The following is a 22,582-nucleotide window of genomic DNA, read 5'->3' as shown; positions in this document are numbered from 1 at the left end:
GCCCTGACCTTTGCTGGGTCCCTGCACGTCTCTCCTCTAACTTTAGGAGCCACTGAAGGCCCTTCTGCAGAGTTCCTGGCAAAATTCTGAGCTGCTTAGCAAACTCATCTTCAGAAGATGGTTTATAGCTTTTGAAAGCTAAGGCGGTTTAAATTACATGCAGACATTTCTAAGCCAAAATGGCCAAATGCACAGAACTTGCAAGGGACTAATGGGAGAATTAGCAAAAAAAAAAAAAAAAAAAAAAGAGAGAGAGATGGTAGTCTTGTACCTCAGGAGCAGAAGAGAACTGATTTTATACACTACGTAGACACTATGTTTATCCACTAATATAATTAAACCGTCATTACCAGTCAGCATCGCTGACTTTCCAAAGTGTTCCTAAAGTGAAAATGATTTTCAGTGTGCATCAGAAGCATCTGGAAGGCTTGTTGGCCCCTTCTCCAAGTCTCTGAATCGGCAGATCTGGGATCAGGGCTGCATTTCTAACAGTTCCAGGGTGATACTGATGCTGCTTGCTGGTGGTTGGGTGGTATGCTTTCAGAAGCACTGCTGTAATGAATCTGCTAGTATTCACTCAGTCTACAGTGCTAACGAGTGTTACGGAATGCATGGGAATCCCGACATCCATCCCCTGATGAGCAAAGAGAAGTTAATGTTAAACAACAGAAATAGGATAAAACAATGATTGAAAATCTGATCTAGGAGCCACAAACTTCACAACAAGCCAAGGAGTTAGACAGTCTGGACTGGGTGGACATGGTGGTTTGGCAATACCAGTCAAGCACTTAGGCTAGTAACTGGGAACATGCTGGGGGCGATCGTCTCCAGTGGTAATTGTAGACACTGCCCCAGGTCAAAGAAGTGGACTACAAAAATGAGCATGGAGCTCTTTGTATCACCGTGACTCTAAGGCTTTGATGGTTTCTAAAGGTTGGTAATATTTGGTGATGTCTTACAAAGGTTAGTTCTGTGCTTCACGAGGCTTTTGCAAATGGCAGTGGTTTTTCCAACTATAGGGAGAGAAGCCTTGAGGTCTGAGACTAGTTTCTTGTTTAGGAGTGAATATAGCAAGGGTGTTTCAGGATGAGATATTTTTGGGTGGCCTCGTCCTCCTCAGAGAGGAATTCTTCTGCTTTATCTCAGAACGCAAGAACTTTCTAGGCTCTGCATGCCTAACCTAATACACAAGCATGAGGACTCCACTGACAATGCAAATAGGCTTCGCGGGAGAGGAGGAGAGAGCAGAGGTGGCTCTGGGCTTCCCAGCCCCTCTGGTGCTGTTTATCTGGTCTCGTTTTCCCGGCCTGCCGAGTTAACTACATTTACTCAAGGGAATATGGGCACTACTTCCATTTCAATTTGGCTCAGCTAAGAGTCCAAGTCAGCCCTCTGTCCCAACAGTAGTGAGGAGTTTAGTTACTCCTGTAACCTGATGATTTCATTTGAAAAAATTATCTCTAGTCTACAGTGACTTAGTGGATGTAATACTGATTTTAAAAAAAGAACAAAACTCCTTGGTATCTTGGCATATTTAACATTCTGTGAAAATTAGGGTGTTTCTCATCAACGGTACACCCTTCTCTTGTAATGGAAAAAAAAAAAGAGAACTGAGATGGACCAAAAACTGTCCGCCAAAAAGCATACACAACAGTCACTTGGGCATTTGTGGGCAGAAGGACACCTTCTCTGGGTTGCTCTATTCTGCCCTGTCACTGGGTTGAGGTCAGTGTTGGATGGGCAGGATCTTGGCTGGGTAGACAGAAAGGGGCTCTGCTGAGGCCTCCGTCCGGTGGCAGAGGCCTCCCAGGGAAGGAGGTTCGTGGTCTTGAAGAGGGGATACTAGTCTGAGAAGCTTCCTTGCAGAGCACAGGACTGGTAAGACTGGCCCTCCCATGTTTACCTATTAGTGGAGTGAAGAGGACTAGAGGGGCCCTTCTCTGGGTACTGAGGACTTGGTAGTTGAACTTCAAACTGAAAAGGACGCCAACCTGTTTCAGCGGGAAGCAGAACACACTTCAGAAGTACTGCCGCCTGCCCTAAACACGTGGTCAGCTTGCTTTAAAGTAAGGGCACATGTTGCCCAAACATCTTGCTAAATACGGAAGTGCAGTCCTAACTTACAGGTATTGATGGTAAAGGTGGAAGTCTAAACAGGTTAAAGTCTGAGTAACAATATCCAGGAGTCGACTCAACTAAGAACGAAAGACACTTAGTTTGAAGTAATTTTTGATACCATCCAAGGCTTGGGACGCAATACGCCGAGTCATCACCTGGAACCTGTCCGAAACACTCTCGGGTCCTCCCAGAACTTCTGAATCCGGATATGCATCTTTTTCTTAAAATCCCCAGGTGACACGTCTGCAAACAAGTTTGGGGAACACTGACAGAGCACAGTACGCTCAACTAAAGACTGGCATCAGGAATAGTCTGGGGAAGAGAGGAACGTCTTGCTCACTCCCAGCTACACCCACTAGCTGCAGGACGGCGGCAGTTCCACGGCATGTCTCCCAGTCCTTCACTGCCATTAGGTCGTGCTGTGCACAGGAATGGCATGCAGGCCGAGGACAAACCTCACACTGCGCGCCTGGGGTCTAAGAATTAGTCGAGGCTTCAGAGTATCGAATGATTTAATTACGAAACTTAAGCCACTTATTAATTATTCACCTTCTAAAAAACACAAACGTGAGAATAAAATAAACACACCCAAGACTCACCAACCCTTGCAGGATAGGAAGCAGCCCTGGACAGAGAGCCTGCAAATGTTTTTCCTTATACCTAATTCTACATTTCCTCATGCATCCTAGGGTCCCATGTTTTGGCACCTCTTACAGGGGAAAGGAAACGGAAGCTAAAGAGTCACGGACAAGAGGGTCACAACAACCTTAAAGCTATCTGATGCTAATGGCTTGTACACTCTTATTTGAAACTCTGAGTAACAGTATCAAATAAGCATTGTCAAATACCTACTCCTGGCTAACCTTTACTGTCATTCTTTGAAATTGCATCTTTGGGACTGGTTATGTGCCTTCACTGTAGCTGTTGCTTATCCCCAAGCACAAACCCTAAAATTCATACACAGTCTCTAAGTTCAAGTACAGAGGTTTGTTTCAGGACAACCCCAAGTTGATGTAGTGTTTCTTAATGTATCTGTAGTGTCTAGTGGGTGTCACCCCTTGGACAGGCTGGCCAGACGGCAGCACGACGTGGGGCCCACGTGGTCAACTCTCCTACTGGCCCATTTGCTCCCTACTTTATCTGGACACCGCCCCACAGTCAACGTTGAATTGTGAAATCAGTGATGACCTTGGCCTGTCTTCACTCTGAAGTTGTACTCTTATGTAACTGAATCCAGTTCTTCACCATTAATTCAATGGAGCTTCCAAAACGTGTCAGGCATATTCTAAAAAGAAAAGATAATCATATCGAAATGTTAGTTTTGTGTTATGTTTAATTTTATATCCCCAAAGGATATAAACTAGATATAAACTAGAAAGAAAGACTTGAAATCAATGTTTTACTCTCCAGAATGGAATTGAGGTCTTCTCCTAATATAGACAGGTACAAAGGGACAACTTCTCTCGAATGCCCCATGTGAGCCTGATGTTCTCACTTTGTTCGCTCACTGATGCTTATTTTATTAATCAAAAGTAACAGACATCTTAAAGAATCTTACAAAGAGAACACCGAAGTAGAATGAGGGGATGAGGCACACCCTGATGGTTGCCAACAATGGCCGAGTTGAGTCCGCCGCTGCTTATGTTTACTAATGTCTCCCAAGCTCTGCAAAAAGCATTGTTTTGTGTATCTAGAGCTGGTTTTTAAAATTAAATTTCAAATGTAAAAAAAAAAAAAGGAGTGCTCCTAACAGAAGAATCCCACGGTAACTGACAGTGGTGAACTGAAATCCTTACTAAATACAAGGAAATCCAGCAGGGCTTAAAGCAGACTCTGAGCCCCATTTAGGATGCCACTTTAGAATGCATTGCTTGATTTTACATAAAAACTGTAAACCCAAGTTAACTCATGTCCAGGGGAGAGACTCATTTAAACAATTTCAGAACGACAAGACTTTCATCTGAATTTGCCTGTGCACACCAATCATCCCAGATGGTTTCTAATGAAACATCTATTCACAGCTTAAACGTTTAGCTCTGCTGGCACAGAAAATCATACTCACAGACACAGGAAAACATTACTAATTAGTTCTCAGTAAAACATGACTCATAACAAAATGAAGTCCATTTGCAGTAAATACTTTTCTGAATAGACAAGAAACATGACCCTCAATAATGGCTTACCCCTTTGCTATCCATTTTCTATATCTATAAGCCAGAGGTGAATGTTCCTGGACAAAAGATGGGATACTGGGGCTTCCCTGGTGCCGCAGTGGTTGAGAGTCCGCCTGCCGATGCAGAGGACACGGGTTCGTGCACCGGTCCGGGAAGATCCCACATGCCGCGAAGCGGCTGGGCCCGTAAGCCATGGCCGCTGAGCCTGCGCGTCCGGAGCCTGTGCTCCGCAACGGGAGAGGCCACAACAGTGAGAGGCCCACGTATCGCAAAAAAAAAAGACGGGATACTGGACCTTAGGAAGCATCCTGGGATGGGGCTGGAGGGTCCTGGCTTTCAGGCTCTGGAGGGGGTGCTGGCACAGCTTCTTTTTTCTGGGCTGCCAGGAACTCATGAATTGCTCGTTCTATCTGTGGCCTGAAGATGTGGTTTAGTTTGGGATCCACCACCTGGGAAATAATTCTGTCCACTCCAGCTTCCAACATCCCTGACCTTGAGAAGACAAATAGATCATTCCATTATTTAGCCTCCAAATGTCATGAGAGAGCCCAATAAATGTCCACCTGGTCCAAAGTACAGCCCCTTGAGGGGGTTCTTTCACAGGGCAGTCCACTTACCACATAGGGTTCAAGCCATGATATCTTTAGAGGGCAATTCATGACCAGCAGCTATCATTATTCCTAATACACAATCTCATCCACTCCCACCTCAACCTTGTACAAAAGAACCAAACAAAACTGTCCCAAAGACAAAGAGCAAGTAACAATATGGTAGGAAAGAACTGACGGCACGGGGAGAGTTGAAAACCTCAGTCTGTCAAAGCCAGTAAGCCTCCCACTTGACTCCATTTCCTTCAATATCTATCCTCTCACAAGTCAAAGCAGGAGAAGCAGCCTCTAGCAGCAACCTGGCTAGTAAGCCCTAAACCTTGTATAACACAAATCAGTCAGGGCTAGGAATGTTTACAGCATCACCAGCAATTCAACAAGGCCTTCGGCTGTGGTTGTTACCTATGACACATACTAGGTAACCTGGAAGCAAACAAGTAAAACAGACAAGAAACAGACTGGTTCTCAGTTCCTAAGGGGCTAAAAGACATCCCTAATCCTTTCTGAAATAGAGCAAAAATTAGTCAAGATGTCTATATTCAAACACCAGGGGTGGGTAGTGAGGAAGATTATGGTCACAGGAAACAAATCTCATTTGAAGGGTTTGGAAAATAGTCCATGCAGGGTCAAGCTGAATTGTTCTCCTCGAAGGATTAAAACAGTCAAATACCATCACAAGCATGGTGGACAGGTTTTACTTACTTTCCTTTAGACTTGAGTTCTTAGGCCATTCAAGCTTTTGCTTGGGTAAAAATAGGTCCTGCAGTAATGGGGCAAATGGTGTGTCAGGGTACAGCCAAGGAGACAACTGGGTGAACACACACAGTGATAAGTGAGATGAGAAACAGGCCTTGAACTGGTAAGGCTGAGTAGTGAATAAAGTGCTTCCTAGATCCAGTGGGAACTGACAGCTTATCAACAGAAAGCCTAGATGTAAACAGACCACCGTTAGAGTACAGGGGCACTTTTGGGCAGACCTCAATAGACAATGTGTGCCCTTAGAGATGAGCACCGTGGAACACAGAAAGGTCAGCAGCAGGCCATGGGTCAGTGGGGAAGCAAAGCCACCTCTCCTTAGGCACAAGCCAACGGCTGTCCACCTACACCATCCCGCTTCCCAGGTCAGATTCACAGGGGTCTTTACTGGAGGTGAAAGCCTGACCAAGGAAAACAAAGTACCAAGAGTGTAGCTCCCTTTCTTGGAGATTTTAAAAGTGTTCGGAGAAAACAGGATCTTGTCAGGAGCCTAAAACGGAAGATGAAATGAACAAATAGGCAGTTAAAAGACTTACTAGTCATAATTAGGTTCAACAGTAGAGCCTGATTTCCTGTTAAGCCCTCCACGCTGCAGAACTGGGATACAGGTTCTGGGCCTGAACAGCCAGGCCAGCCAGCCAATGCTGAGGGCTGCAGTGTTTTATCTACAGGGTTAAGTAGCAAATCTTCACTTTAAAACTTCATTAGAATTTGCCTCAAATTCAAAATGTTAGCAAGAATCAGATAGAAGTGTCTCAGTACCACATCCAAATTCATGTTTTCAGGTTAAATACATTCTAGCTCAAATCAAAAAGGAGGAAATATTTACATAGGTGGTAAAACTATGAAAAAAAAGCAAGGAAAGAATGACCATCCAACTCAGAAGTATGGTAACCTTCTGAGAGGAGGAAGGTATATCAAGAAAGGAGGGAAGCAGGGCCGGGGGGTTTTGGAGGGTGCTGGTAAGTTCTATTTCTCAACCTGGGTGGTGACTACAGGGATGTTCTAATTACTTGTTAGACTGCATCTCTGTTCTAAGCACCTTTCTGTGTTACATTTCATATTAAAGGTATATAAAGAGAAGCGCCACATGCGTACCTCAAGAATGACATCATTGTGTATTAGAAAATTAACAGTAATGTTGACAGTTTTCATACCATTAATGGCACCCTTTCAAATATTTGGTGTTTAGATTTAGTTTCTTAATATGCTTGCCAATCGTTTAGAAGGCAGGGTTAAAAAAAAAGTTTCATCTGATTTGTTACTGCAGCTGTCAACTATGTTTTTTCTAAGGATTAACAATAACACATATAGGGACCAGTGCCAGACATGAAATAGTTGCTCAGTAAGTGGAAGCTATCGTCCCCTTCTCTCTGAAGGATCCCACAGTGCCACAGTCTGCTCCCTAGAGAAACAGAAAGGCAATGGGTGATAAATCCAGAATGACAAGGCACTGGGCATCTTTTGGTATCATGCTTCTTCCCTAACTCTGAGAGCTTCTGTAAATTTTAGTTTCGTTTAAAAAGATTCAGATTTCATCAGCCATACAGCCATACTGAAAGTGCCAGCTCGTTAATAAGCATCCTTTTCTATTTTACAAAACTTATTTTGAAATTATATATCCATAGAAAGTTGCAAGGAATTACATAGGGAGGTCCACACACTCCTTTACCCAGCCACCCCGAATGCTTGTACTCTGCACAACTGCAGTACAACATCAAAGCCAGGAACAAAGGAAAAAGGAAAAATTCTGTAACTATATGTGGTGATGGATGTTAACTAGACTTACTGTGGTGATCATTTCAAAATATATAAAAATATTGAATCTTTATGTTTGAAACTAATTATACCTGAAACCAACATGCTGTATGTCAATTATACCTCCAAAAACAAAGGGGTGGGTGCAAAAACCCAGAAAACCAGCACGGGTACTCTCCTGACCTCGGTTACATCTCAGTTACAGCGGCACTCATGTGCGTCGGCGTGGGTAGCTCTGCAAAACTTTATCATGAGGACCTTCATGTAACCACCACCACAATTGAGATACTCACCTGTACCCCACCCCCTTCCTGATCCTCCTTTCTAGCCACACTCACCCCCCGACCCTGACCCTAAGCCCTAGCAGTCACTAATCTATTCTCATCCCTATAATTATATGTTAGTTCACGAATGTCACAGAAATGGAATCGTGCACCACTATCTTCTTGATACTGGGCTTTTTTTCACTCGGCACAATTCCCTGATACTTCTGTTTTTAAAGGGGAAGGCTTCACAAGCTTTTAGATATTCCAGGAGAGAGTGGGTCAAGAAAACCTGAACATAAGTGCTGATACGAAGAGCAAAAAAAGGATTCTGAATGGATTAGAAAAAGCTTATCTTAGGACACTGGATTTCATGAGCCACCACCACTTTTGTGCCAGTGACACTGAGAAGTCACTTGGATGAGTGATCAGTAGCACCTCATTAACTAGGGTTCAGTTTGCTACTGTGAAGAATATACCTTAATAAGACTCCATGCCTTCCTGAAAGCTGCCATTACACTTTAGAGGGGCCGTGTGGATTCAGAAAATTTGTATAACCCACACTGACTTGTGAGAAGATCCAGCTGCTCTTGCCCAAGACCCAAACATTGATATATCGGTATGAACTCCAGCGTGTGTTCACATTACACTGAAAACTTCAAAGAGTATGAAATATGTCTTACAATTTGGAATATCTTTCCTGGTAGAGGTGTGCATGGGAGGCCTATGTGGGTAGCAAGAATTTCAATTGAGTTCTTTGCTTACTTGAACCTTAATTTTAATAGGGGCGGGGTCTGCTGTAACTTGTATGTCACATTTGCTGGAAAGTACCATGCACCTTGACCAAATAGTGCCTTGCACTGGCCTTCTTGCGAGTCCCGCTTGTGATAACTGCCTTTTCGCTCTCAATTCTGCTTACTTACTGAACCACACTCTGCCTCAGACCATTTCGCAATTGGTTTTTGTTCATCGTAGGATTCCACTCCTGCTTGTCCAGATGTGTTGACACAAAATTATCCACTTTCTGCCTCAGGTTTTGGTAAGCTGGCTAAAATATTAAAAAGAAGGGGCAAGGTCAGAAGTTACATGCACCAAAGTTTTGGAAATTAGTCATTCAGAACACTGCTTTTCATCGAAATGCAGAATTTCAGGTCCTTAAATACACTCCCATCGTGTCCATGAAGATCACACAGCATGGCAGAGCATGGATTAATGACCAACATGTGTGCCTGCTACAATGCCAGATGCTTTATTACCCCACTTACTTTTCAAATAACTCTACGAGGGAGGTCCCGTTGGCTCTCTCCTGCTCTCATGTTAGAGGATACAGGCTTAGAAAAAGTAAACAACTTGCCTACAAGGCTGAAATATGGCAAAGCCAAGGTTAGACCCAGGCCGTTTCCAAATCAAAGGAAATGGGTTCTAGTCCAGCTCCACTGCTTACTAGCTCTCTGACTTTCGACAGGTCAGCCAACCTGAGTCTCAGTTATTTCCGTCTGTAAAACAAATATTACTGCCCTGCTTACCTCACAGGGTCTTCTTGGCCACAAGCAAGGCCTCGGGAAAGTTCTCCGCATAAAATGAAGGCCCACCCAACCCTCAGCATGACTCATGAATGCAGACTGAAGTCAATGCCTACGGAACACTGGGAAAGGCTGAAGGGAAGCAAAACTTAAGTCCCCAAAGGAGCCTGAGAGGCACTTATTGGTCTCAGATGTTCTAGACCCAACTAGGATCAGAACAAAATCAGAAAGGAACTTGATGAACACAAGGAATCCACGTGAACATAAGGAATGCATGTTCTAAGCCTCCAAGACCTTCTGGACCCACTAGCTGTTCCTCTCCAAACCAGGTGTCGCAGTGTGCATTGCTGTTCACACTTCATTCCTCTCTCCTCCCACTGTGGGCAGAGAACACTTCCCTACCCCAGTGACACTGTGTTTAGCAGTGTGATCTGCTCTGGCCAACGGAGTGTTAGTGACAAGAGGTCCTAAATGTGGCTGTGCCACCTGGCTTGGCTCTTGTACTCTGGTGACCTTTGATGAGGGTAGTCCTTTGCAGCCCCTGTCCATTTGGCCTGGGACCTAGGATGAACACATGTGCAGCAGACCTACCCCAACCCACAGCTTGGACCCAAGCCCAGGCCACCTACAGCTGAGCACCAAGCCTATCTAGATCAGAGGAACTTTAGCTGACTTGTAGCCCCATCAGCATGAGAACAAATGCTTGTTATAAGTCACTGAGATTTGGTTTATCATGTAGTGTTACTGTGACAAAAGTTTGCTAACAGTCAGGTCAATGAAACTGACAAAGGAATCGACTGGCCTCAACTCCATGAATGGGCTCTTCCCAAAGGTCATGACTCACAGGCATAAAGACTCTCCACCAAACCTGGAGAGAGTAAGGCAGGGAGACGGGTGAGGACTAAAATTCACAGATACCCCTGTACTGTCTGCCTAGCAACTCTTGTTTCCTGGTAACCATCTTCCCCTCTTCATTACCCACTACTGTGGGGAGGGCAGTGGGTGCCATGTTCTCCTGGCTACAGGGGTGGGTGCCTACCCATGTTGAGACCATGCAGACACTTCCTGGGATTTTTTGAACTGGAGCTGTTTCTAGAGGAAGAAGCTGTAAGAGGTAACCAATAGATACGAGTAACCAAATGGATGACTCTGCTCTGCAGTGACAGTTAAGAGAGTTATGAAGAATAGGCATGAAAGACAGCCCTAGTGGAGCATTCCTGGTTCCAAATGCATCCCTACCCTTCTGGCAGTTTATCCATTCTAGCTTTCCTTAGATCCCATGAGCCAACAGAGTCTCCCCTTGGCTTACAGGAGTTAGAATTAGATTTGTAGCTTTTAACCATTAATCCTGATACTATACCTTCTACGATTCAAAATAACTCACCCAGTTTTAGATAGAAACGGTTCACAGGGAAAAGGACAAAGGACAGCTAATGTCACCACCAAACCTTAAGAGACCCTGACAATACAGAATAATCCCTTCAGTTCATGAAGTGAAAGGACCTAATGTGCCTGCCACTAACATTTTATTATACTTACTATCACTATCTCCGTCTCTTCTTCACCTATCAGTTTGTTCTGTTTGTTTATATTTTGGATGCACTGCAAAGTAAATTACAAACACCATCAGTACACTTTTTATGTTAGTAGTCTGGGGTGGAGCCTAACAATAAATCTGACAAGTTGTCAGGTGATGCTGATGATCTAGGGGCAACACTTTGAGAACCATGGGACTAAAGCAACGAAGGATGTGTCTAAAACACACTATCTTCAAGAATTAAGACAGGGCTTCCCTGGTGGCGCAGTAGTTGAGAGTCCGCCTGCCGATGCAGGGGACGCGGGTTCGTGCCCCGGTCCGGGAAGATCCCACATGCCGCGGAGCGGCTGAGCCCGTGAGCCATGGCCGCTGAGCCTGCACGTCCGGAGCCTGTGCTCCGCAACGGGAGAGGCCACAACAGTGAGAGGCCCGCGTAGCGCAAAAAAAAAAAAAAAAAAAAAAAAAAAAAAAAGAATTAAGACAACCAGGTGACTACCAGAAAGAACATCTAAGGAGATGTTAAGTGGTGAAGGCTCCAATTCCCTCTCCCCCAACAGATTCTCAATACCGATTTAAAGAAATGTATACTACATTGATTAAGCCACACAAAACCCAGTGAGACAAATGAAACATGAGTGCAGAACTTGCAGTGGGAAGTTGAGAACACCCAGTACTGGAAAAGGTGAAAGCTCTGTCAATATGTACCTGGGAACCTTAAATAAGGAAAATTAAACACCCCATTTCAAGGATAGCACTTCTCCTTGAGTTTTTAATCTTGGAGAATAACAGCATCCACCACTTACTATTTATACTACCTGGTCTACGTTTCAGTTTTCTACCCTAGAATACAATCTTTGAGGACTGGGTAGTGACTTGCTCGTTCCTGTATCCACAAACCCCATCAATAAATGTTTAATGGGTACATGGACAAGGTCTTTCCCTATTTTTAAGGCCTAGTTTTAAGCTCACAATCTTGCTGTGAGGTCCGCAAAAGATTTCCATGATAGGCTCAGAGGGGAGAAATCACTTCCATCTAGCAGCCCATTCAGGAACAGAGCCTCCTAAGTCTTGTTGGAGAAGCTTCTGGAAAGGGAGTAAACGAATATTCCAGCAACTGCTGCTTGTCTGACACTTAACACACGTGACTTCACTGAATACAAATGAACCTTGGCAAGTAGGTAAAGTGAAACAGCATTGCACTATCTGTTGACTTGGTTGACCTATGGCATTAGGATCTCAAATAGGCACCAAATCCCTTTCAGTCAATGATGGAGAACAAAATAGGGTGCTGGTTCTACAACAATGTACCTTAATTAACTGTGCATGCAAGTCTGCAAATCACTAAGCTGGAGAAAAGGGATAGTTATTATAGGCTAATGATTGTGCATTCAAACCATTCACGCTCACTTACCTGGTTTTCTCCACCGTTTTTAACATACTGAGATTTGTTACTGAGGGCTTTAAAGGAGTCCCATCTTGGGAAAGACAGGAGATAGGCAGGCTGTGAAACCGGTGTTGGATCCCCAAGTTGAGAGATGCGACTGGGCTAAGTCGCACAGAACAGTGATGGGGCTGGGAGCCGAACCCACGTGGGCATCCCTCAGAAAGCTTCCTATACTGCCCTAAGCGGTCTCCTCGCTGCTGAGATTTTTAAGGTGTCTTTTGTGTTTCTCTCTCCTTTGGAAATGCGAAATGCAACCCTGGCAGCCTCATGCCCAGCCCGGCCCGCCTGAGCCCAGGCGGCCTAATCTACCTTGGTGTCCACGTCGGCCAGGCAGTCCCGGCGGAAGCTGTCAAACAGCCCCCGGCTCTTCAGCTGCTCCACGATGAGCGCGATGAGCTGCGGGTCGCCGGGAGGCAGTGAGGCCGGGTTGATGGGGCCGCCGCTCCCACCGGCTCCCGTCGCGCCTGTCGTCGCCCCCGCCGAGGCTTGGCCGGCGCCGCCGCCGCCCACCGCGCCGGTGCCCCCTCCGCCCCCGCCGTCCGCCATGGCTGCGCCCCGGGCCCGCGAAGGAGACTGAATACGGATTCCTCTCAAGGACAGAGGGCCTGGGTCGTGTAGAGGTGGCCGAGGGGCCGGAGAAGGAGGAGGCGGCGGCGGGGGAGGAGGAAGGAGCGGCGGCGGGGACGGCTGCAACGGCCGCTTCTGAGGCAGCAGAGGTGGCGGTAAAGGCGGCAGAAACCGCCAGCCCCATCCATGGCGCTCTCCGGGTGACGACACCGCCGACCTCTGCATTGTGGGGCAGGAGGTTTTCCGGCAGTCATCTCCAGCTTTCTTATAGGCAGAGGTCTGGCCGACGGAAACTACATCTCCCGGCAGGCTCCGGACTCTCGTCTCCAGTTTGCGGGGCAGTATGGGACTTGTAGGCTTAGGCCCTCGTGAGTGCTGCAGCCTGGGCTGGCCTTCCTCGCTCCGTTACTGCCCTCTCTCTTTAAATCAGCGCGTCCTCAAAGTGCCTGATTATAAGAACCGTCTGCTAGGCTGATTGAAAGTATAGAGTCACAGGTTTGTCCCTTAGAGATTCTGATTCAATATTTCTGGGTCGGGGCCTAGGAATCTGTGCTTTTAACATGCATTCCCGCGCCTTTCTTGAACAATACGATCCAGGAAATGTGGGAAGCAGTGGACTAGTCAAGTTTCTTTTATTCAGAAATTGTGGATGTATTTCCCCTTCTGATTTTAATAGAAATGCATACTTATTTTAGAAAATTGAAAAATAATGGAAAACTGCTGTAAAAAAATTTCCCTGATTCTCTATTTTATGTATTTCCTTCCAGATATTAAATATTGTCAGTAATAATAAACGAATATTGAGTAATTGGAATATTACAGGCACGATACTAAGTACTTCACATACACTACTTCACAATCTAAAATGCAGATCTTGTCATCGCTATTTTACAGAGGCAGAAATGGAGGCACAGAAAGTTTGTTACCCTGATCACGTAGCTAGAGGTGGAAGAGGAGGGTTTGAACAAAGGTTTCCTGAATCCAAATCTTGGCAATGTTTAACCTAAGGTGTTCTACATTCTGAGAGCTAGCTGGCATCAAAGGTAAGGCTTTTTTCTTGATTTTTTTGTAGCCCCAGTTTACTGTTGGAACTGCCACCACTGTCCTCTCTTCCATTCAGCCTTTTGTCCATTGTTGACTGAACTCCTGCCCACAGCCCCTGGCAATTCTGCTTGCTATTGTTATCTCCTCATCTTCCATAAGCAGTGGAGGGGTTGTAAATAATAAATTCTTCAATATCCTTGTCTTCTGGGAAGAGGCATCATAGACAGAGATCTGGGATGCTCTCCACTCCACCATTTCCTATTTAACAGAGTTTAACCCTTAAAATGAAAATCGGGATGTTCGTTTATACTCATCCTTTAACTCAAGCTAAATCTTCCTCAAAGGTTAAGGTAATGACCAACATTCTCTCTTAATACTTCACCATCCTGGAGATTACCTAATGACTATTCTTCCTAGTTGTACCACACTCATCACCCACCTTTAGCCCCAGGAGAGGCCCTGTTCAGACCACCTGGGCCTCATGTCCATTCTCCTCCAAGCTCCCTGACTTTGACCAGCCTCTTCTCCATTTTGGCACAGCACACCTTACTCTCTTTCTCCAGGGTAACTTTTCTGACCCTCTGACTTAATCTGGTCTTGTCTCACTGGTATAGACTCTCAGAGCCTCTTTCTTGTACCAATTATTATAATCAAAAGTGAATAATTTATAGGCTAGTTGGCCACCTGTTTCCCCTGCTACAGTGTAAGCTTTAGAGCTGGAACCACAGCTTGCTCTTCATCACTGTGTTCCCAGCCCGTAGCTCAATGCCTAGCTCAAAGTAGATGTGTACATTTTTGTCTATTTCCTATAATCATGGGGTGGAGTCAGAGAGAGAGAGAGAGAGGGAGAGAGAGAGAGAGAGTGTGTGTGTGTGTGTGTGTGTGTGTGTGTGTGTGTGTGTGTGTGTGTGTGGAGCGGGGGAGGTGGGTGGAGGAGAGTGTCATTTGTAGCCACTACTTTCAGAAAAGAAAGTAGGAGATGATGGATTAATCCATCATGACCAAATGGGTCAGTGATCCTGGAGATTGGCAGCAAATGGTTTAACCCTTTGTCAGTCTCATGGGGACCTTGTGTCCTAGTTGCTAGAACTCTCAACTGTGAAAAGAGGCTGCACCCTATACCTGTGACCTTGCCTCTGGAATTGATATTAATTGGGTGTGGTGGGGTCGGGGGAACGAGGAGTGAAGGAAATCAAGACTAGGGGAGGCTTATTGTTCGTCCAAATTTGCAGTAGGAAGCTTCCACTACATCCAAAATGTATTCCTCCCCCAAGTCAAGGAGCATGTAATACACAATAATTGTCACCAGGGAGCGCCATTGCTGTATTAATAATACAGGACCTTTAGAAATTTCTATGCAGAACACTGTTTTAATTTTGGCCCAGGTGGTGATCTCATTTTCAGATATCCTTTAGGAAAAAATAATTGTTGCCTCTCATTGTTAAAATCTGTAACAAGTTTCCTGAGCCCAGTGAATTGTACATATTAGGTGTTGGAATATTTTATGTCAAAGACTGCAGGCCAAACCCAGATCTCAAAGGAGAAAGGGCAGAAACTAGAAATGAGATACACAGTTTGCCAAGGGAGATGTGAAAAAGCAGCCAAGTGCGTGGGCTTTTTGCATCAGGGGGCACTGGATTGGAAGCCCAGCTCCATCACTTTGAGGTGGTGTGACTTTGGGAAAGTTGCATCACCTCTACGAGCCTCAGTTCCATTTTAGCAATCCACTTAGCGTAATAATTCCTGGTCCTCAGCAAGTGTTGATAACATATTACAGCCACAAATTCACATTTGGGTTGGGAAGTTATTTGATTAACCACTGTCGTCTCTGCTAACTTCTAAATTCCATGAAGGAATGGATTGTCTGTTTCATTTATCATTGTGTCCCCAGCACCTAGAACAGTGTCTGGTACATACGGGCTCTTTGTAAATATATGATAGATGGATGGAAGAAGAAAGTAATGAATGAGTAAATGGGAAATTTGCTCTTCTAAGTATAGGATCAGGCCATTCAAGATTTTTTTTTTAATGCGGTACACGGGCCTCTCACTGTCGTGGCCTCTCCCGTTGCGGAGCACAGGCTCTGGACGCGCAGGCTCAGCGGCCATGGCTCATGGGCCCAGCCGCTCCACGGCATGTGGGATCCTCCCGGACTGGGGCACGAACCCTTGTCCCCTGCATCAGCAGGCGGACTCTCAACCACTGCGCCACCTGGGAAGCCCCATTCAAGATTTTTGATACCTCCCTCCACCAAATGGCAGAATATACTCAATATATTGACTATATATACAGAGGGGTTAGGTGTTCTAGTGAGCTTTCCATATGTGTGACTGAACTGGACTAGGAACCTGGGGCTGGGAGCAGGCCCCAAGGTTAGAAGTCAGTCTATGCGTTGCCTTGGTAACCTTCCAACCTTCTAATCCAAGATCCGGTTATTTAAGCAAGAGCGTTCCAGAGCCCAGGGCTGCATTTAGACACCACATCCACTTGGGGTGGACGGGTTGTTGGTCCTTATTCATGTTCATGGTGTGGCCCTTTTTCTCCTTGCTTCCTTGTTTTCATCCAAAGAGCCTTACTAATTCTCAGGCTGGACAGGTATTCATTTCTTAATTGACAGCATCCAGCGTTTCTCGAGATGGCCTGCCTGTAGTGTATTGGCTACATCTGCATCAAAGGATCTTGGCTGCTTTCTGTTTGTTTCTTTGCGATGTTTTCCAGCATCTCTAATGACAGATTGGATCCAAATACTCAGAAAACAGGGCTTTGATAAGCAGGCATCCTCAGCACCAATCAGTACTACCACTGCCTCTCCCACCTAACATGCATCTTAGACAACATTTCAGGCTGCAGTGTTTTTTTTTTTTTTTTTTTTTTTTGTGGTATGCGGGCCTCTCACCACTATGGCCTCTCCCATTCGGAGCACAGGCCCCGGACGCACAGGCTCAGCGGCCATGGCCCATGGGCCCAGCCGCTTCGCGGCATGCGGGATCCTCCCAGACCGGGGCACGAACCCATGTCCCCTGCATCGGCAGGCGGACTCTCAACCACTGCGCCACCAGGGAAGCCCCCTGGGCTGCAGTGTTTTTAACACGTTGTCATTTTGAATTATCATTACTAAAGAATGCTGAGTGGAAGAGGCATCCTGATATAATGTAGAGAAAAGAATGGGAAGTTTGGAATCTGGCTTGGGTTTGGATCCAGCACCTCTGCTATCGTCTCTGTGACCTAGGACAATCTTCTGAGCCTCAGTTTGTCGTGAAATGTAGAGATAATATATATGCAGAAGGTGGCACATGGTAGGCACTGATAGCTAATAATATGGTCTGTAGTCTGTGGTGGGCAGAAATCTTGAATAATATATATTCAGAATTAATACATATTTAATTACTTTGCTAGTTTTAATCTTGTGATGACATAGAGAACCGCTCAGCCAGTCCCTAACTTGGTGGGCTCAGTGAAGCCAAGTTCACAGTCGAGCCCTCCATGCTATTGCTGCCGTGGTCTGGATCTGTCCTCTGCCTTTGTCTTCACACCTACAATGCCATCTCTCATTCTCCAGTGACACACATATCGAATCATTTACTTCTAGTTGCCTATCCGGTATCCATTCCCCTTCTTTATCAACAGAACCCAATTTTGTCTGGGGCTTCGGTGTGCCCTGTTGAAGTGTGTACTTCCCTAGATTCCTTTGTTGCTAGGAGTGACCATAGGTGCCATTTCTGGCCAAGGAGATAGAAGCTGAGGGTATCTGGGAAAGCTTGGCCTTGCTGAGAGAAGCATTGCCCCTTCCTGCTGTGGCGTCGAGGTGCAGCAGTCCTAAACCAACACCCTAAGGGTTAGTGAGGGGCCAGTTACAAACTGGCTCTGGCCAGTGAGCTGTGAACAGCAGTGAGAGTTGTGTCACTTCTGGGCCAGGACATTTAAGCTGATTCACTTTGCTGTACAGCAGAAACTAGCACAACATTGTAAAGCAACTATACTCCAATAAACAATTTTTTAAAAAGTACCAACGTGAGACCCTCCAAGAATTCTCCTTTCATCTGCCATGATAACCGGCGCAATTTGAGATAGTGGCTGATCTGTCATGCTGAGCCCCAGAGTGAGGGGACATGGAGTAGGGGCCCTGGTCGGCCCCTAATGAACCAGCAGGAGTGAGAAATAAACCTTGGTTGTTGTACGCCACTGAGGTTGTGGAGTTGTTTGTCACTGCGGCATAATCTAGCCCATCCTGACTGATATAACCCTGACCCCATTCCTCTACTAAACCCATCATTTATGGAATGACTGAATGTAAAAACTAACTAACAAATGATTAACTAAAAGCACGAATGAATTTCAAGCTTCCTTCTCCTGGGCCCCATCCCTTCAGATCATGTCTAGGAATGACTATAAATCCACCTAGTTTACTCTGTGTACCTTTGTAGACAGCTGAGGTCAGTCTTTCTTCAACTTTGGCGTTCATCAGAATTCTCTGAGGGCCTCGTTAAAAATACAGATGCCCCGCCATCCCCTCAGATCTGCAGAATCAATCCTTAGAGGTGGGTCTTGGCCATCTGCATTTATTATAAGTTTCCTAGGAGGTTCTGACAATGGGCCAAAGTTTGGAACGGTTGGCACTTTGGGTAGAAAATTCAGACCCCCATCAACAGGTCTGAAAGGGTGATTGTTTCTGGCATGTGGGTTTTCCAGCATCTCTCAGTCATCCCTGCCTCAGCTCCTACCCTCAGCCCTCACCCTTGTTCCCAGGTGGCTACTTCTACCTAAGTGATCACCTTTGATTAAAGCTTCCCTTGAAAATATCAGTGACATCTCCCCTCTGGCCCTTGCATCTCTTGTCTGTAAAAAGAAGGGAGTTTATACCTAGAGGGAGGCCATCATTAGTGGTGCCTGAGAATGGAGGCAGGTACGAAGGGTGCAGAGGGGTGCCGGTAACTGATCGAGGCAGCTCTGGGGCCGTCCCACAGAAGGTGGCATTCAGACAGGGTCCTAATGAGTGTGGTGGGCATTGCCCTTCTTTGTAGAAGTGCCTTTGAACATGTTCCTGCATTTGGGCCCTCCCCACCTTATGAGTCTTGGCAGGATGGGGAGACCCCCTTCTACCTGGGAGCCCAGAGACTTGCTTTCCCGGCTTCCCAAACATGTGGTCTTGACTTCAGCCATCAGAGGCCAATCTGGCACTTGACACAGCAGGTAGCATGTGAAGAAGCAAGCTCCATAATTGGGGGAGGTGGTGTCTGCCTCCAGAAGGGCCATGGTGGGGTCCCACAGGGTGTCCGGTACCTGCACGGGCAACATCAGAGGCACCTGACGCTGTTCTGTGCCAGCATTGGGACAGTGGCACCTCCATGGTGTGATTTGGTGGCTCCTGTCCATATCGTCTCCAAGCCTGGATCTCTGGCCCTCCCAGGGATTCTGGAAGCCACCCCATATTCTTTACTGCATACCTTTACTGATTAAACCAGCCAGAATTCATTTCTGCTGTGACTAAAGAACCTTTCCTGGGTAAGTAGGTAGAGAGGAGAGAGGTTCAGGGTCCCAGGCAGAGGGTACAGCTTGAGCAAAGGCCCAGAGTCTTGAAGAGCGTGGATATATTCTGAAAAGGGTTGCCAGTCCCATGGGTTGCAGAGCATGTGTTGGGGGTGGAGTGGGGACCAGAAAGAGATGAGGTTGATGAAATAAGCTGGGACCTCAAATGCTACCATTTCAGAGGCTGAATGTGACCTTGGAGTGGAGACAATGGGTTTTAAATAGGGCAGGGGCAGTATCAGATGCAAAATTGACAAAGATTTCTCTGGGACAGCACAGAGTGTGACTGGACCCGGTGAAGCTGGGGGCAGGGAGACGGATGAGGAAGCTAGAGGGGGCATCTCATGCGGTAGGTGTTGGCTAGGGCGTCCCTGCCCCTTGAGATCTGGCTAAGACTGCTCACTCCTTCCTCATCACCTCCCCCCGCCCCACCCCATTGCCTTCCTAGGCCCTGCAGAAGGCCAGGCGGGACCCCTTCCACAATTTCTGCAACTTCTCCATGGTCATCTCTGCTTCGGAGCTCCTGCCTCTGCTGTATTCATTTTAGTTTATGGATTTTCAGGTGAACTTCAGCACCTTGATCCTTTGGCACAGATTGAAGTTCTGAGAGTATCAGAGGAGACACTGACATTTCAGCAACATTAAAAACAAACAAACTGCAAATTGTACTTTCAACCGTCTTGTTCTTAGAGGACTCTACATGTCCCGAGGGATTCATGGTCAGCTATTTCTCCTCATGGGTGTACCAGCCTCAGTGCAACTCATTACCTCCTCTCTCCCCTCCCCGGTTCCGCCTACCTCTTCACTCCCACCCTCATGGTTTGCCTGTGAAATGCCAGATACTCCTGACGGGATGCACCACAAGTCAGCCCTCTCAAGCCCTCTCTTCCAAACGCAGCTCCAGGCCCACTTTTGCACCTCCAGGCCCACGGAGGAGGCCATCCAAACATGAGGTTATCCTCTTAAAAAGCTCCGCACCCCTTTGAAGACAGCAGTGTTAACAGTTACGTTTCTGCCTCTAGGATAGCTTTTCACAGTTGAATTTTGCTGGTAGTAATTGTTTTATTTATTTATTTACTTTATTATTTTTTTTGTCTGTGCCACGCGGCTTGCGGGATCTGAGTTCCCTGACCAGGGATTGAACTCGCACCCTCGGCAGTGAAAGCGCAAAGCCCTAACCATTGGACTGCCAGGGAATTCTGAGCTGCTAATAATTGTAAACCACAAAATAGAAGAATTTTGTCCATCTCATGTAAAAGTCTGGAGGAAGGCTGACAGGGCAGCTCCATGACCGTCAGGCTCCCAGCCTCCTCCGCCATCTTGAGAGCTCTGATCGAAGGTGGCTGCCCAAGTCCTCAGGCCCAAGGGAGCTGCGGGCAGGCTGGGAAGTGTTGCTGGACCTTTTTGCTACAACCTCTGGTTAAAATTTGGTGTTCATGTTATTAAGGAAGAAGGGGCAAACGCACATTGGGAGGAAACTAGTGTTCTGTGCTGTATCTATGAACACCACTTATCTCAGAAGTTAACCTGAACTTTTCCCTGGACTGGGTATTGAAGGAAGCGTAAATGTTTAGTCTGTTGGTCGTGGTGTACAATGGTACCAATAGTTGTTCTCACTCCTTTAGAAGTGTCAACATTGCAACTTCAGGAAGGGCTGGGGGCCAGTCAGACCTGGGGTGTTTGAGGCCCCTCATAGGTACAGGCAGACCCTCACTCACAGGGCTTTGCTTCCCTGTGTTTTCCTGGGACTCAGTCTGGCCAGTCACCTCTCTGTAGCTGAAATAGAGTATGGGCCCAAGAGGCCTGTGGATACACCAAATATCTCAGCTCCTGCTGCCCGTAGAGACTTTATTTCCAGAGGGATACTAGGGCTACTGAGAAGTGCCCATCATTCTGGGGAGACAGTACAATGGCTAAGGAGCCTATGAGTGAGGACGAGGCTGCCGGCCTGCCTGAGCTCCAGGAGGCTGCCTTGGCTCCTGGCTCTGGGTACTCCTGGCCCCTCCAGTGCTTCATGGGTGGGCTGTGCTCCGAGCATCTGCTGGTGTCATGTGCAATTTGAGTGGACCACTTCCGTGATCACACTCCAGAGTTGGGGTTTCCTCTGTCCCTCAGGGGTGCTAGAGGAATGTACAGGTCCCAGTGGCCCAACCTGGAATGAAACTCAGGTCTCCTGACTCCATTTCAGTGCCCTTTCCTTCTCCTCCCTCCCTAGGAAGGCTCTGGTTGGCGGGCTCCATGTAGTAGACTGTGGGCATCATTAACGCTATGCACTGGGTAGTCCCAGCTCTCTGCTTTCTAGACCCAAGGCAGGATTGTAACTGCCGGCCTCAAGGCAGGACCATTTGACTAGTTCCAACCAATGAGCCACGAGTAGAAGTGATGTCACTTCTGGTCTAGAGCCTTCAATGGCTGCTCCAGATCTCTCTTTCCATCTGCTGAGGTGACAGTGGCCAGTGATGGTGGGTGCTCTGTCAGCCTGTGACCGGGAGCAGAGCCCGCGGCTGACCCCTGATGGATCTGTAGAGTGAACAAGAAATAAATCTTTGGCGTTTTAAAAATTTAGGATTTTTTTTTGTTATCACAGCATCACCCATCCTAACCTAACAGTGCACACCTACCATCTATTTGGTCGCCTGACATCTCAATGCCCTTCCTATTTTGGGGGTAACTTCTACCCTCTTGAGACTTGTTGGGAGGCAGAGCCTTCCTATAGATGGAAATGCCAGGTACCACTTTCCCAGCTCGCCTTGCAGCTCAGGTGCAGGCACGTGGCCAAGGTCAGACAAGATAGTGCTACAGCGGCGGTACCATGGGCTCGGCATTTGTAGCAGCTGCAGTGGGTGACGTTGTTGGGCTGGTTCCGTTGCAAGAGTTTGGGCTGTGATTCTGGCTGTGTGACCTCCCTTTTCTCTTGCCTACTCCCTAAGCCTAGTTCTCCAGCCTTCCTGTCTCATCTGTGAGCTGCTCAGTATCCTTTCGATAAATTCACATTCAATTTAAATCACCGAGTTTATTTATGTTGCTTCCCCGACTAAGAGACTTGGATGGATACAACCAATTTAGAGGGCAGCACGGGGCAGCACGGGAGCCAGGAGCTGGAAGGAAGGATCTGGCAAGATGCACCTGACTTCTCTCCCCTGCACGAGCTGCTTCTCTGGGAGCAACTTTTGTCTGTCTTAGGCCAGAGCAAGCCAAAGGGTGCTGGGCAGGGGCTCTGGTCAGACTTGGTCAGCCTTTGGGCATGTGAACCTCACTTTTCTT

The 22,582-nt window shown here is 46.7% G+C and overlaps 1 protein-coding gene and 1 long non-coding RNA gene across 5 annotated transcripts in view; one reads left to right on the top strand and one right to left on the bottom strand.

Annotated features, from left to right (window-relative positions):
* Window positions 1-2,612: 2,612 nt before the first annotated feature.
* Window positions 2,613-12,935, bottom strand: BOD1 (biorientation of chromosomes in cell division 1). 3 transcript variants are annotated; one of them, XM_032628390.1, is made up of 5 exons: window positions 12,491-12,935; window positions 10,740-10,802; window positions 8,601-8,725; window positions 4,588-4,784; window positions 2,613-3,403 (listed from the first exon to the last, which is right to left on the bottom strand). In XM_032628390.1, exons 1-4 carry the CDS (start codon window positions 12,725-12,727, stop codon window positions 4,589-4,591), a joined length of 621 nt encoding a protein of 206 aa, XP_032484281.1. In that variant the 5' UTR covers window positions 12,728-12,935; the 3' UTR covers window positions 2,613-3,403; window position 4,588. The 3 variants fall into 3 exon arrangements, with proteins under 3 accessions (XP_032484281.1, XP_032484284.1, XP_032484283.1); XM_032628393.1 differs by lacking the exon at window positions 4,588-4,784; XM_032628392.1 differs by lacking the exon at window positions 10,740-10,802.
* Window positions 12,936-13,133: 198 nt separating this feature from the next.
* Window positions 13,134-22,582, top strand: part of LOC116751876 — a 64,574-nt gene continuing 55,125 nt past the window's right edge. For both annotated transcript variants that reach the window (XR_004349361.1, XR_004349360.1), the window contains exons 1-2: window positions 13,134-13,243; window positions 13,643-13,791. This is a non-coding gene — a long non-coding RNA (uncharacterized LOC116751876). The remainder of the gene's footprint in view (window positions 13,244-13,642; window positions 13,792-22,582) is intronic.

Source organism: Phocoena sinus, chromosome 3, assembly GCF_008692025.1.
Source record: "Phocoena sinus isolate mPhoSin1 chromosome 3, mPhoSin1.pri, whole genome shotgun sequence".
Lineage (NCBI taxonomy): Eukaryota > Metazoa > Chordata > Mammalia > Artiodactyla > Phocoenidae > Phocoena > Phocoena sinus.
The sequence above is the reverse complement of the archived record's forward strand: the minus strand, read 5'-3'. Positions and strand labels throughout refer to the sequence as shown.